The sequence below is a fragment of the Rhinoderma darwinii genome, chromosome 6 (genome assembly GCF_050947455.1).
Source record: "Rhinoderma darwinii isolate aRhiDar2 chromosome 6, aRhiDar2.hap1, whole genome shotgun sequence".
Lineage (NCBI taxonomy): Eukaryota > Metazoa > Chordata > Amphibia > Anura > Rhinodermatidae > Rhinoderma > Rhinoderma darwinii.
Window position 1 is genome coordinate 121,203,000 of NC_134692.1, and position 15,691 is coordinate 121,218,690.

Here is a 15,691-nt window from a genome sequence, read left to right on the forward strand (position 1 = left end):
ACGACTGCACTGGTTTTGCGGTCCGCAAAACCATGGCTCTGTTGCGGTCCATCAGACCGTAAAAAAACGTTGTGGTGCATGAGCGTGTCATCAGGACTCACCGATCCACAACAATTCACCAGTAATGGTGAAACCGCAAATCCGGACCCTAAAATGACATGTCCTGAGTCGTGTGCATGGGGCCATAGAAATAAATGGGTTCGCAATTTATCCGCAAAGATGCGTATAAATTGCGGCCGCAAAATCACTGTCGTGTGCAGGAGGCCAAAATCTTAATATGTTCTCTACTATGGCCTGTTGCCAGGAAACAACTAGAGTGGGGGGGGGGGGGGAGAATACACTTACCTGAGAGGCCATTTTAATTAACACGACATCCTGTACCCACTGGCCAGAGACGGCATTGTACCTACAGACAAACATCAAGCTCATTCATAAAAGCCATAAATAATAATAGCTCACAATAACAAGTTTACATAAAATTGACACAAATATATTTTCCAGCTAGAAGGTCCGTTTCTTATGTGCTAATATCTCGATTTTATCTTCATAGAAGAAGTGGCACTGCGGGGAAGGGGAGGTATGAAATGTTCCATCAGTCATTGATGTTGATGATACATCTCACTGTACATGCCTCTAAGTTTGCCGCATCTTTGGCTGTTTGTGCGCCAGTAAATTAAATCTACGCAGCTATCATGCTTAGATTTGCTCTATAATCTACGCCAATTTCTGGCATAAATTATAGTAAATCTGTCAGTCGGTGGAAGGCCAAGCCCAGTCCAGATAAACCCGCTCACTTGTCTCGCCCCTTTTTAAAAGCGTTGAGGAATAAAAAGTGCCAAGAAGTTGCAAATTAATGTGCAAATATGTAGTGTGCCATAACGTGCAACTTTTTAACGACACAAAAGTGGCATAACGCCATAATTAAATTAAAGTATTTTTCTAACACTTGTATGTCATGTGCAAATTCCTTCAAAGTAACATCAACGAAGCCAGATGCTAAATGATCAGACTTTCTAGATTATCAAATGCCAGATTAAAGGAATTTTACTGTCGCTAAAGTGGTTGAACGACGGTAAAACATGGTAAACTGTGCTGTTGACCTGACGGATTATATCGGCACAAAAATTTGAGAAATAAAAATACACTTTTTTTTTTCAATACAACAATACGAAGCAAAAAGTTAATTACTTGTCGTCAAAAATCGCTACACAGTTCACAGTGAAAACTCATATTTTAGTTACAGTTGCTGCTAATGGTTAATAAATGGTTTGATATACCAGTCGATATGGTAGATGACTGTATATTTATATAATGTATGGAACATTTGGAAGTAATGGCTTTGCATAGTTTCGCATGGACAGGCAGAGGCCAGTGTTATCCCTCTCTGTCCTATTCTTGGCCATATAAGGGTTCTGCATAATGTTACTAGGGCAGCTGAGTCCTATCTAAACCCACAGCTATGTTTAGCACAGTCACTATACAACGTAACACTAATAAAAGACACAAATACAGACGTCTCTCTGTACACAGCCTGCATGATAAATTATAATACAGGCAGTACAAGTAATAAAAAATAAAAAAAGTTGACAACCGGTTATCAGCTATCCATCGCATGACGGCGCTCACAGTGGCTGTATGGGATTGTAGCGGAGCATGTAGAGACCCTCACTGATCTAACATTTATTCCCTATAATATTTAAAGGCTATGTGCACCTTTAAAATAGTTATATATATATATATATATATATATATATATAGTGAAGGAAATAAGTATTTGATCCCTTGCTGATTTTGTAAGTTTGCCCACTGTCAAAGACATGAACAGTCTAGAATTTTTAGGCTAGGTTAATTTTACCAGTGAGAGATAGATTATCTAAAAAAAAAAAAAAAATCACATTGCCAAAATTATATATATTTATTTGCATTGTGCACAGAGAAATAAGTATTTGATCCCTTTGGCAAACAAGACTTAATACTTGGTGGCAAAACCCTTGTTGGCAAGCAGAGCAGTCAGACATTTTTAGTAGTTGATGATGAGGTTTGCACACATGTTAGATGGAATTTTGGCCCACTCCTCTTTGCAGATCATCTGTAAATCATTAAGATTTCGAGGCTGTCGCTTGGCAACTCAGATCTTCAGCTCCCTCCATAAGTTTTCGATGGGATTAAGGTCTGGAGACTGGCTAGGCCACTCCATGACCTTAATGTGCTTCTTTTTGAGCCACTCCTTTGTTGCCTTGGCTGTATGTTTCGGGTAATTGTCGTGCTGGAAGACCCAGCCACGAGCCATTTTTAATGTCCTGGTGGAGGGAAGGAGGTTGTCACTCAGGATTTGACGGTACATGGCTCCATCCATTCTCCCATTGATGCGGTGAAGTAGTCCTGTGCCCTTAGCAGAGAAACACCCTCAAAACATAATGTTTCCACCCTCATGCTTGACAGTGGGGACGGTGTTCTTTGGGTCATAGGCAGCATTTCTCTTCCTCCAAAAACGGCGAGTTGAGTTAATGCCAAAGAGCTCAATTTTAGTCTCATCTGACCACAGCACCTTCTCCCAATCACTCTCAGAATCATCCAGATGTTCATTTGCAAACTTCAGACGGGCCTGTACATGTGCCTTCTTGAGCAGGGGGACCTTGCGGGCACTGCAGGATTTTAATCCATTACGGCGTAATGTGTTACCAATGGTTTTCTTGGTGACTGTGGTCCCAGCTGCCTTGAGATCATTAACAAGTTCCCCCCCGTGTAGTTTTCGGCTGAGCTCTCACCTTCCTCAGGATCAAGGATACCCCACGAGGTGAGATTTTGCATGGAGCCCCAGATCGATGTCGATTGACAGTCATTTTGTATGTCTTCCATTTTCTTACTATTGCACCAACAGTTGCCTCCTTCTCACCCAGCGTCTTACTTATGGTTTTGTAGCCCATTCCAGCCTTGTGCAGGTCTATGATCTTGTCCCTGACATCCTTAGAAAGCTCTTTGGTCTTGCCCATGTTGTAGAGGTTAGAGTCAGACTGATTAATTGAGTCTGTGGACAGGAGTCTTTTATACAGGTGACCATGTAAGACAGCTGTCTTTAATGCAGGCACCAAGTTGATTTGGAGCGTGTAACTGGTCTGGAGGAGGCTGAACTCTTAATGGTTGGTAGGGGATCAAATACTTATTTCTCTGTGCACAATGCAAATAAATATATATAATTTTGACTGATTTTCTTTTTTTCTTTTTTTTTAATATAATCTCTCTCTCACTGGTAAAATTAACCTAGCCTAAAAATTCTAGACTGTTCATGACTTTGACAGTGGGCAAACTTACAAAATCAGCAAGGGATCAAATACTTATTTCCTCCACTGTGTGTGTGTGTGTGTGTGTGTGTGTGTGTGTGTGTATATATATATATACATATACACACACATACATACGTCGATCAGTGTGTTTGGTGCCATTTTCTAAATACTTTTTATTCAAAATAATTATAACTTTTTGAGATACAGCTGCTTTGTATCCTGTATACAGAGTAGCTGTATCTAGTGCTTGTCAGGTCAGCGAGACCGACGGGTTAAGTGTCAGCAGGTGCTGCATGTCTCAGACATGCAGGATGAAGCGGTTACCGATCACATCTAAGTTCAGAACTTAGATGTGATGGATAGCAGGTAGATCCTGTGTGTCAGAGACATGCTGGAACCGCTGACACTGAACCCGTCAGTCCCACTGAACAGACGGATACAGGTTTCAGCGCTAGATACAGCTACTCTGTATACAGGATACCAAGCAGCTGTATCTCAAAAAGTTAACATATTTTTTTAATAAAAAGTTGCACCAAACACACTCATTTTTATAAAAAAACAAAACAAAACAACTACCACGATTTCAAAAAGGTGTACATAGCCTTTAAAGGGGTGGTCTGACTATTGACTTTTATAGTTCATGGATGATCCGGGAATAATTGAGTGAAACCCACTGATCTCTATATGCCACAAAAGTCAATCAAACCTCTACTTTTTAGAATTGACTTTTGTGGCATATCTTGGCATCCGGGGAGCGTTCAACTGCAGAAACTGCCCTTACACTGCTTCAGATGTATAAGTGGCTGTGTGTTCCCAGTCACTGTCCACAATAGTCCATGGATGATACGGGAACAGTTAACCGAGATCCGCCTATCTCTATATGCCATAAAAGTCAATCAAACCTCTACATTTTGGAAACAAGGACATTAATTATCGATTATACAGTAGTTCCTATTAAACACGAATGAATAAATTGTTAATGCCAATTGGCTTACTGTACGCATCTGTTGCCAACAAAGGAATTATGCCACCACAAAATGAGCATTACATTACCTGCACAATTCATCATTCACTTCTAAATTGATAACTGGTTTAGCATCTGGTGGTATGACAGCACTAATGGCTAGTTATTATACTTGTATGACACTTCTGAGAACCCCACTTAATCATCATTTTCCAGCAGCCAGTTCCCACAAGCCCGAAAAAGACTGTACACTACAGATGTAGCAGAGCTACATCATTTAACTTTATGAAACAACATTATTAGTGAATCACTATAACGTTCACTTGCAGTAGTTTTCCCAGCAGGCCTATTCAAAACCCCAAAAATTACATTGTGATATGACCAGTAAGTGTGACAAACCCATTTCTGTTACAATCGACAAACTGAGCACTACATCTGTATAGTAAGAGTACCTAAATTTACATGAGAAATGTGACAAGTGTTGCATTTCAATAGCTAGTATCCTTTTCCTAGTTGACTCCGCACGTATGTTACTTTGGTAACTATAAGACTACGTGTCATGGAGAACCCTTCCAAATTTACTGAGAACATTCCTGGAACTCAACCAGGTTTCGGAGAGCATGAGACAGGCAGACCTAAAATGTTGGCATCTAAACACAGTGCTGGACTTGAATTGCAATTGCAGGCTGCTATGAGCTACGTTATGTGTATGCCTTTGCATAGTCAACAATTTAAATATTTGCATCAATGGCGTTCTACAGGCCAGAATCTTCTCACATTTCATTTAGATATATTAGAAAGCTATATGAGTGGGTTGCTTGAAAGCGGGGAACCCTACTTACTAGACCGAGTCAGGATCAGGCCAATGGCAGTGTCCTGGAAGCTTTGTTCAGGGACTCACAGATCTTGAATGTCCATTGGTGTAATATTTTTGCATGTCTAAATAAACATATCAGAAGTTTTTGAAAGTCTGAAACCTATTCACCAGCTGAAAAGTCTATCAGCTGGCCAGAATATGGTTGTATAGTGCTTATGCCTTCAGCCATGTATGTATGTTCAAGTAGTCAGTCACGTACCCAAGATTTATGCATATAATTACATTTGATGATTATTATCACCAACTAATGGTGAATGAGGTAGGAGAAGAGAAAAAAAAACAAAAAACTCCTCCAACTTTGTCAGGGTTTGAATACAGAAACTCCTGTGTCCCAAGCAGAAGCTCGTCTCATTGAGCTACCTGGGATGTTGGACGGCTCCACTGCTGAATCTATCGTCCACGCTATCCTGATTATTGCCTTTTAAGATTCCTAGTCTCAATTACATAGTTTCACCCTTTTGGCTTTCTATAAGCCTGGTCCTTGACGTCCTCCTTGCCAGACTGTTGAACTTTCAAAATATAGTCTAGTTCATGGCTGCCTTAACTGTTGCCACTTATCTGGGGACTAAACTTGGATTATTTTTTTTAATCACATCTCTGTCTTACACTACAGACAGTTGATACTTATGTGTACAAAACTTGTATTGTTTCTTGACCACGTCTCTGCCTTATGCTACAGACTGTTGACACTTTACTGCACACCGAACCTGAACTGTTACTTGACTACTCTTATTATCACCCACCTTCCAGATTGTTTTAGCAACTGGACTCCAAATCCACCTCCCGACTTTGACACACTTCTACCATCATAATGTCTTAGACAAGATGTGTCAAACATGATGAACTCATGAATTCCAAAAGTTTAACATGGCAAACAAACCCCCACTACCACCACCAAAAACTCAATGTTTAGATCCACCCTTTGCTAAAATGGATTTTCAAGGTAAGGTTTTTCTGGATGATCATTTGCACTACAAAATTAGCTCAATTTGGTTAAAAACTGATCAAATTGCTTTAAGTTAGAATTAATTTAGGCATTTGTCCATAGAGCACCTTCACTTTAGCGAAGTTGGCTAGTGGTTTTCTAGCAAACTCACTCTTTAAAGTCATTAAAGAATGACCCTGCTGGTATTTAAGACATTAACTTGGACACGATGACCTCAAGTGTGACCCGATTTGAGGAATCTTGCACAGTATTCCCCAGCTACCGCTCTGGACTCTCGAAGAGCTGATACAGACCTGTGTCGGATTGCATGTTCTGTATCTATGTCTTCCAGGTGAAACTCTGCCCAAGGATCAGGCATCTGCTTGGCTTTTTGGATGGCATTTTTCCAGGCCTCCTGTGCAAGGCAGAGAGTAGTTGCGTTAGTTTGAGCTAACAAAGTAAAGAAATTAGGATGAAAGTTCAATGTTTTTACATGTGTGAATGGGTCACTTTAAACTATGATAATGAACGCCATAGTAGTAAATTGAGACATTAAAAGGGGTTGTCCGCTTTTTATGATCTTTTTGTTATTAGGACCACCCAACTATTCGACGCTTAAACCCCCAGCAAATCTGTGGGGGAACTTAACAACAAGCAGCAAGTGTTCAATCTCCCTGCAGCGCCACCGCAGGGGAAATAAAGCCTTACACAGTTACAATTGAAGTCAATTGAGTTTATGTGTAATGTATGAATGTGCTGGGTCCTCCAGAGCGAGGGATTCTCTTTGTAGTTGTTCTCTTTGACTCATAGATGAGGGACCTAAATGTGAGACCCCCCACTTCTATTTACTTAGAATTTCCAAAGAGAGAACTTGAATTATTTTTTTTTATTTCTATTTTGTAAACCAGACAACCCCTTTAAGCAAAGCTGGCTAAATGCAAAATACCTTTATGACTGTTATTATCCAATACTGGTAAGGCTTCATTCACATCTGCGTCAGGGCTCCGTTCCGAGAGCCCTGACTGACACAAACGGAAACCAGAGGTTTCAGTTTTACATCACCATTGATTTTAATGGGAACGGATCCGGTCAAAACGAGGGAACCCTTTCACAACGGAGACAAACAAACTATTGGCACCGGATCCGTCACCATTGAAATCAATGGTGATGGAAACGGAAACCTCTGGTTTCAGTTTGTGTCAGTCAGGGCTCCGTTCAAATCTCAGACGGAACGTCGGAACAGAGCCCTGACACAGGTGTGAACATAGCCTTAGTATCATCAGCCATAGCCACATAATACACGTAAAGAGTGGGGATGAGTATCAGTGGAAGGGTGATTGTGCATTCTTGATAACTATTTGGTAAATATATATATATATCACCATATGATACATTCACAGTCATGTGGTGTTAAGATAAATTCAATGTATGCCTTGCATACATTGCTATGTTAGTCAAATCCATAATTTGTAAGGCACAGTCCACAGGAGATGGGAAGGTCAAAGAGTTAATATCCTCAAGGTACCTATTTTATGTGCTTAAGATAAATATTAAGTGGAATATACTTCTGAAATGACTGCAGCTTAATACCCAATCACTTAAAATGAGCAAATACAGATTTGTTAATAAATTATATATATATATATATATATATATATATAAAGGAAAGCAGAATTTGTGGCTAGCGGGAAAAGCACAGAAAATTAGGTACCAAAGTACAGGCTCAGTAATGGTTCTCAAAGTGCTACAATGTCCAATAACACATACCCGACCTCGATCACTCAAGCAGCCATGCTTAATATAGCGGTGTTTGTCATTCTAGGAAATGCACGAAAATCATTAATAGACTATCACCCAAATCAATACATGCAGCAGATATATAGCAAATAATCGTAATCACTATTACGTAATCAGCTGGTATATAAGTCCCATTCAATAATTTCACATTTGAGACAAGACATATACAAAAGGAATACGCTCGGCCTAACACTGGCATTGAATGGGAAGCTCGACCCTTTTATTGTTTCTAATACTTATTATTGAAAATACTTTACATTTGTTACCAGCTAAGTCCATTTTTCAAACATACTAAGACGTAATCTCCCTCCCTGTCCCTTTAAGTCGATATTCACATGTGGAATATATTTGTTGCAGATTCTCAGTGTGGTATCAGTAAAATATATGTGAATTAAGCTGTAAGAAAAAAAAAAAAAAAGAAGAAGACCGTTCACATGCTACAGTAGAAAATTTGCAGATTTGAGGACATGCTGTGGATTTTAAAATTTGCAGCATATCCTATCTGTAGTGGATTTGCTGTGTAGGTCACCCATTGAAATCCTCTGAAACATGAATAGTAAAACGCACAGCAAAATCTGCTTATAACACATGTGGAAATGTCCAATGCGTGTGCCCATGTTGGTCCTCGTAACAAGTGAGCTTATACAGAGCGATCAAAATGTGCCCTAAGGCTGGATTCACACGAACGTGGCGTTTTTGCGGACGCAAAAACGCTGCGTTTTGCGCGCGCAAAAACCACTTGACAGCTCCGTGTGTCACCCGTGTATGATGCGCGGCTGCGTGATTTTCGCGCAGCCGCCATCATAGAGATGAGTCTAGTCGACGTCAGTCACTGTCCAGGGTGCTGAAAGAGTTAACTAATCGGCAGTAACTCTTTCAGCACCCTCGACAGTGAATTCCGATCACAATATCGAGCAACCTGTTAAAAGAAAAAAAGTTCGTACTTACCGAGAACTTCCCTCCCGGCCGTTGCCTTGGTGACGCGTCCTTGGTGACGCGCCTCTCTTGACATCTGGCCCCACCTCCCTGGATGACGCCGCAGTCCATGTGACCGCTGCAGCCTGTGCTTGGCCTGTGATTGGCTGGAACTGTCACTTGGACTGAATTGTCATCCCGGGAGGCCGGACTGGAGGAAGAAGCCGGGAGTTATCGGTAAGTCAGAACTTCTTTTTTTTTTTTACACGTTCATGTATATTGGGATCGGAAGTCACTGTCCAGGGTGCTGAAACAGTTTAACTCTTTCAGCACCCTGGACAGTGACTATCTCCTGACGTCGCGTACCGGAAATTTTTTTGCCGAGTTCGGTTCGGTTGTCCGGGTTCGCTCATCTCAAAGACACTCCGTTTGGATATTTGTAAACAGAAAAGCACGTGGTGCTTTTCTGTTTACATTCATCCTTTTGACAGCTCTTGCGCGAATCACGCAGTTCGCACGGAAGTGCTTCCGTGCGGCATGCGTGGTTTTCACGCACCCATTGACTTCAATGGGTGTGTGATGCGTGCAAAACACCGAAAGAACGGACATGTCGTGACTTTTTTTCAGCGGACTCACGCTGATGAAAAATCATGGACATGTCTGCACGGCCCCATAGACACATATAGGTCCGTGCAACGCGCGTGCAAATCACACGCGTTGCACGGACGTTTTTCCCGTTCCTCTGAATAAAGCCTTAGGGTATGTTCACACGCTGAGCCAAAAACGTCTGAAAATACAAAGCTGTTTTCAAGGGAAAACAGCCCCTGATTTTCAGACGTTTTTTGAGCAACTCACGTTTTTGGAGCTGTTTTCAAGAGTCTATGAGAAACCTGCTCCAAAAACGTCCCAAGAAGTGTCCTGCACTTCTTTTGACGAGGCTGTAATTTTACGAGTCGTCTTTTGACAGCTGTCAAACGACGACGCGTAAATTACAGGTCGTCGGCACAGTACGTCGGCAAACCCATTCAAATGAATGGGCAGATGTTTGCGGACGTATTGGAGCCCTATTTTCAGATGTAAAACGAGGCATAATACGCCTCGTTTACGTCTGAAAATAGGTCGTGTGAACCCAGCCTGAGTTATGGTAATAAATATGACTATATACAGAATAAGGTCAGTCCGCTGTCGGCTGGAGAATGTAGGTGCAGATAAACATAGGAGCTCCTTGTGATGGTTATGATATTACAATGGAGGTGGAGAAATATGGGATTTTGTGATTTGGGACTACACTAGTGACCTGTAAGGGTATGTTTACACATAGTTTTTCAGGCGTATTTCTGAGCAGAAACACCTTGAAATACGCCTGGAAAAACACTAGCCAAACGCCTACAAAAAAGCTTCATTTTCCGCGTCAAAAAAATGCCTTGACATCAGAGGTGGTTTTCCATTGAATACGTAACTTTCAGCCACTTCTTTTTGTATGTATGAACATACTCTAAGACTGCTGGGGGATGCTGCAGAGCCGAAACTGGTTCTGACTCGCTGTAGATGGAAGTAATCCCCTCCATCACCCGGACAGCTTCCCTTTATGCTTCAGTAACCCTTGTGTGCCCAGTACAGCTCCACTTATCACTTCCTGTTTCATTACTTCAGCTACACAATGTGGTATATAGGAAAAGAAAGTGGTTTACCCGTGCTAAAAAATAAGACAAGACTGGGTTCACACAGAGTTTTTTGCAGGCAGAAATTCTGCCTCAAAATTCCGTTTAGAATTTTGAGGCAGATTTTTCTCTACCTGCACGCCGATTTTCGCCCGCGGGCAAAAAACACGGCGAAATACGCTTTCTCTGCCTCCCATTGATGTCAATGGGAGGTCAGAGACGTAAACGCCTGAAGATAGGGCATGTCGCTTTTTTCAATGGGAGGCATTTTTGGACTTTTTTGGCGCGTTTTCCAACGCGGTTTCCACGTCAAAAAATTTGTAAAAAAAACAGTGTGAACTGACCCAATGAAGTTTTTTCCGCTCGTACATTTTAGGCTTCGTTCACATCTGCGTCAGGGCTCCGTTCAAGCGTTCCATTGGAGCTTTCCGTCAGAACGGAGCCCTGACTGAAACAAACGGAAAGCTATGGTTTGATTTAAATGGTGACGGATCCGGTGCAAATGTAGTCTACTACGGTATTGCTTCCGTCAAAACTACTAAACCCTTGCACAACGTAGACGAATGGAAACCATTTGCACCGGATCCGTCACCACTGAAATCAATGGTGATGCAAAAGGAAACCTATGGTTTCCGTTAGTTTCAATCTAGGTCCAATTCTGACGGAAACCTCTGACGGAACGCCTGAACGGAGCCCTGACGCAGATGTGAATGAAGCTTTAGAGAATGTGCATAATGCCTGGCTACTGCATATACAGCTTACAGTATATGCCTATATTTCTTCACAATCGTTAGTTAAGTTCCCATAAAATGATTTAAAGCATGGGTTCACATTTAAAAGTCTAGAAGTACAGTAAAAAATATAACCTCAGTTTAATTGCCCCGGCTTATTTTAAAGGGTAACTAAACGTTCAAACTTCTGACATCTCCTAGTGACATGTCAGAAGTTTTGATCGGTGGGGGTCTGAGCACTGAGACCAATCGCTAAAACAAAGCAGCAGAAGCGATCGTTTAAGCGATGAGCCGCGTCGTTTCTGATCAGCTTTTCTTGGAAAGCCGAAGTAGCAGTGTAAGGCCCTGTTCACACAGGGTCTTTTGCTGCGGTTTTTGCTGTTGATTGCAATGGGAGGTGGAGGTGTTTTTTCCCACGAGCAAGAAAAAAACGCTCACAGGAAAAAGAAGCGACATGCCCTATCTTGAGGCGTTTTCCGCCTCAAAAACCCCATTGAAATCAATGGGAGATGGAAATTAATGCGTTTTTTTAATGCGTTTTTTCAGCAAAAAACGCTCATGGTTATTCTCTCTGTCTGTTGAAGAAATAGCTAAAATAACGCCTCAAAAACCGCGTGTGGTGCAAAACCACTTAAAAAAACTGGAGATGATTATTTCCATGCAGAATTTTCTGCCTGCAAAAAAACTCTGTGTGAACATACCCTAAGGACTCAATAGAAAGTCTACGTATCACCTCATGTACGAATTGTATCTTAAATGTTGTCCTTTTTTCGAAGGCTCTGTTCACATCTGCGTTGGGGTCTCGATCTGATGTTCTGTCTGAGGTTTTCGTCTCCATCACCATTGTTTTCAATGGTGATGGAGCCGGTGCCCGTGGTTTCCGTTTGCCTCTTTTGTGCACCGGACCCGTCGTTTTGCCAGAAGCAATAGCGTAGTCGACTACACTATTGCTACCGGCAAAACGGCTGATTTCCGTCCGTGTCAGTTTGTGTCTGCTCAGGGTCCCGGTAAAAAACGTTGTTTTCTATACATCTTCTTCATATCCGGTGTGGCAGATCCATGTGGTCTCTGTTATAGAGAAGGTCAGTGGTCTACAGCATACATTTATTGGATTAGAGCGTCTAGGTTGGCTGATGATTGTCTATATCCGTTTTACTGGAATGGGAAAATCATGCAGATAAGGACTTTCAATTTCGGATAATGATAAAATAAATCAGTCAGAATTCCCTTTCCGCAAATCGTTTGTTGTCTTTGAGGTCGTTAACAGTAATTAGGTGATCACCACTCCCAATTTATTAGTAATGCATGCAACTCAGCAACACAACACAGGCAGACTGTCACACATCGTACCATAGAAGCAAATTCATTTCAATCAATCTGCTGTGCAAACACAGATATAGTTTACGTCATACACAAAATAGGTTTAAATGGAAAGTCAGAGAGATTGTTTTTTTTTTTTCTATTGATCAACCCTCAGGTGCTGCAGGTGAGACGTGTTTGTGAACATATCCATGAGGGACTTCGGCCTCATGCACATGGCTGTGTGCCTCCGATTTCATACAAGAAAAAAAATGGCATGCCATATTACAAAGGTATTCTCCTCTAGAAACAGTGCCTCAAAAATTCACCATACAATGGCACACGTAGGGCCTACAGCTCCGTAGTACGGAACCATAGGGACTAAATGTGCCGTTTTACTGACTCCGTACATGGCTTTTTTTTGTATGGAGCGTGTAGACTTGTGTCCATGTTCTGGCTCATACAGTGGGTTCCCGAGTGAGGGATCCCCCTCTATGACATCCATTTGCCCTAATACAGCATATGAACAAGAGTTATCTTCATGAGTCAATCTCTCAAACCTGTTAATAACCACTTTCCTAATGGCCTATTAGGGCATATGGAAACAAGAGGTAACCATAATAGGGATCCCCCTCTATTAGTCACTGCGAATGGCCCCCGTTTTGGAAGATATGAATTTTGCACTACACAGATAGCTCACTGATTTCAATGAGAATCAAGCAAAAAAACTTCCCTGGCAACAACAGCTCATTGCGGGGGTTCCCATGAGAATGTTAGATGACTGTACACGCCTAAAATGACAATTGATCATAGGTAGAAAGTTAAAAATTTTTGTTACACACCTTGAAGCTGAAGGAGTTCCTGGGAGATGAGCTCGTCCCATATTCCGTATCTTTTGTCAGGCTCCCAAAGAAACGGGTCTTTTTAGTCTTTGCCACTGGAGGTGAGGATACATCATCAGTGATGGGGCAGATAAAGTAGTTATCTTCTTCGTCACTATCAGCCTTATTACAACCTGAGCAGTGATCTTTCAATGTGTGAGAGTTATCCAGACCCTCCATTCTGAACATGAGGTCCTCGTCTGCCATGATTGCTGAGAATCAGGGATTATTCGCTGAATGACTGAAATAGCCAGACTGTTGCTGTAGCTTAGCATTCAGGAGAGGGCCTGCAAATATACACAAACCACAATTCATAAATGTGACACCAGCGCAAGTCAGGGACAACAATACTGAACGTGCAAATTTTACATTCAAGTCGGCTAAGGGGGTCACACCACCCCTAGGGAAAAATATGAGAACATGAGCTGGGCCGCCATCAGAACACGTCCCCATTCCACTCAAGTTCCTACTGGACAACTTATCTTTATAATGTAATTTTGTATAATTATTTAGGCGGTTAAGGTCACTGACCCAATCTTACTAGAAAAGTCTCTTTTCATAATGGAAAACTACTTGAATGTGTGCGATGCAGAGCAGCCGAGTACACGCTGTGCTCCAGAGAATGGATTTTGTACTGACATGCAGGATTAGCGAGCCAATTTTATAAATGGGAATAAAGCTGAATAACCATTTTTATAGTCAACAGGCAATAAAATGCTCCATCACTAATGCTTGATGTTGGACCTTATGTAAGCGTCCGTTTTAAGGCTGCGTTTTGTGCAGAGCCATTATAAGACACTCATGAAGAAACAGACTGAGGTGCATGGGGCTCTATTGTACCTCTGTATAGCTTCGCATTATGCGGTGGCACATTGAGAGACTGCGGCTCTACAGGGGACCCTGTGCCTCTGTACAGTTTTTCTCTGTGTACATCTGGCCTGAGAGTTCCATTGTTGTGATCCCTTCTTGCAAGGAGTTGAGCGGAATTACAGAGCCTCTACCAATGTCATTTTTGACATGTCTAAGGGCCTGTTTATATGTCCTAATAATCGTACCAATTGGACTGCTTAGATGCGACTGTGCCGACTATTTATACTGTGTAAATTATGAAAACTACTTAACGACCTAGTAAAGTTAGTTATTCATACATAATAGCATGCAAATGTTTGTCGTTACGATTACATACTATATCGCATATGGCTGAATGACAACACTATTTATAATTAATATTGTTCCCACTTTCAGTAAGCATCTCGTGTATTAAAGTCAATTACTACATGAGTAGCAAACTTTTTTCTTTATATCATTTGAAATATAGCTCTCATTTAGCTATTTTACATATTCCAGAATATTAGGGGACTGCAATATGATCAATTCTTAATACAATTATCAGAATCACTGTCAACAGGGCAGCAACAGAAAAATGCATTTATTGTGGCTCGTATTGCATGAATAGACTAATCACAATATGCAACAGCCCCAGTGATATTGCTTTTCACAGAATATAGTCTGCCATAAGTGGCGACTGTATTCTGCTGATGGCACCTGAGGGGGAAGAGCAGGGAATTTGATTTCCTTTCCCCGATCATGCTTTACTGTAAAGAAAACAATTCTGAAATAAACATAAAACGGTTAAGTGTCTCTAAACCTCAGCCCGGACACAAAAGGAAACAATATCCAGCCTCATAATAGAAAGTAGTTTTCACCACGCCAGAATGATCATTATCTCTTATTGTCGGGCACAAGTCGCCAATTAAAAGTCTAGAGAATGGCATTTTGCTAGGCAAAAGACACCAATTATATTGGTACAAATCAACCCCCTGTATTTAATTCAGAGTAGTCATATAATACTATATGTAATACCGTGAAGGTTTAAAAGAAATCCACACGTTCTACAATGGATACTTGCGAAGCAGTAAGTTATATAACGTGTGTGCCAATCTTGCCAATTAAATTTTTTGCTTACAGTACAAACATTGATAAATTAGTCAGTTGTACACAATACGGTCTGGACACGCTCTTATTATTATACAGAATTTATAGAAAAATGCGCAGTTTGCTATTACTGTGCTTCACATATGTTGTATTCCTCTTTTGGGGAGAGATGGCTCACCAATGTCTATAATTAGTATGGCATCGGTCTGTCCTCACCCTCCACCCCATGTGTTCTTCCTTTCTTGTGGCGGTCAGAAGAGTTTGATGTCTCCCCATATACGGTTACTAATTTTCGCCAAAATGATCTCATTTGGCTGTAAACTTGGATGACGTATCACCATCTACATACAACTTGGTCATCCAGAATAAGGCTAGATTTACATGAGCGTTGCGCATCTCGGACGTGAAAAACTTCCATTTTT

The 15,691-nt window shown here is 41.3% G+C and overlaps 1 protein-coding gene across 2 annotated transcripts in view; it reads right to left on the minus strand.

Annotated features, from left to right (window-relative positions):
- Positions 1–15,691, minus strand: part of EEF2K (eukaryotic elongation factor 2 kinase) — a 56,797-nt gene that overhangs the window by 31,859 nt on the left and 9,247 nt on the right. The window contains exons 2-5 of one of the 2 annotated variants that reach the window (XM_075830226.1): positions 13,296–13,621; positions 7,818–7,868; positions 6,365–6,465; positions 346–406 (exon numbers count right to left, since the gene is read on the minus strand). In XM_075830226.1, coding sequence (XP_075686341.1) covers positions 346–406; positions 6,365–6,465; positions 7,818–7,868; positions 13,296–13,541 — 459 coding nt within the window. In that variant the 5' untranslated portion in view covers positions 13,542–13,621. The remainder of the gene's footprint in view (positions 1–345; positions 407–6,364; positions 6,466–7,817; positions 7,869–13,295; positions 13,622–15,691) is intronic. The other variant, XM_075830227.1, reaches the window with a different exon arrangement.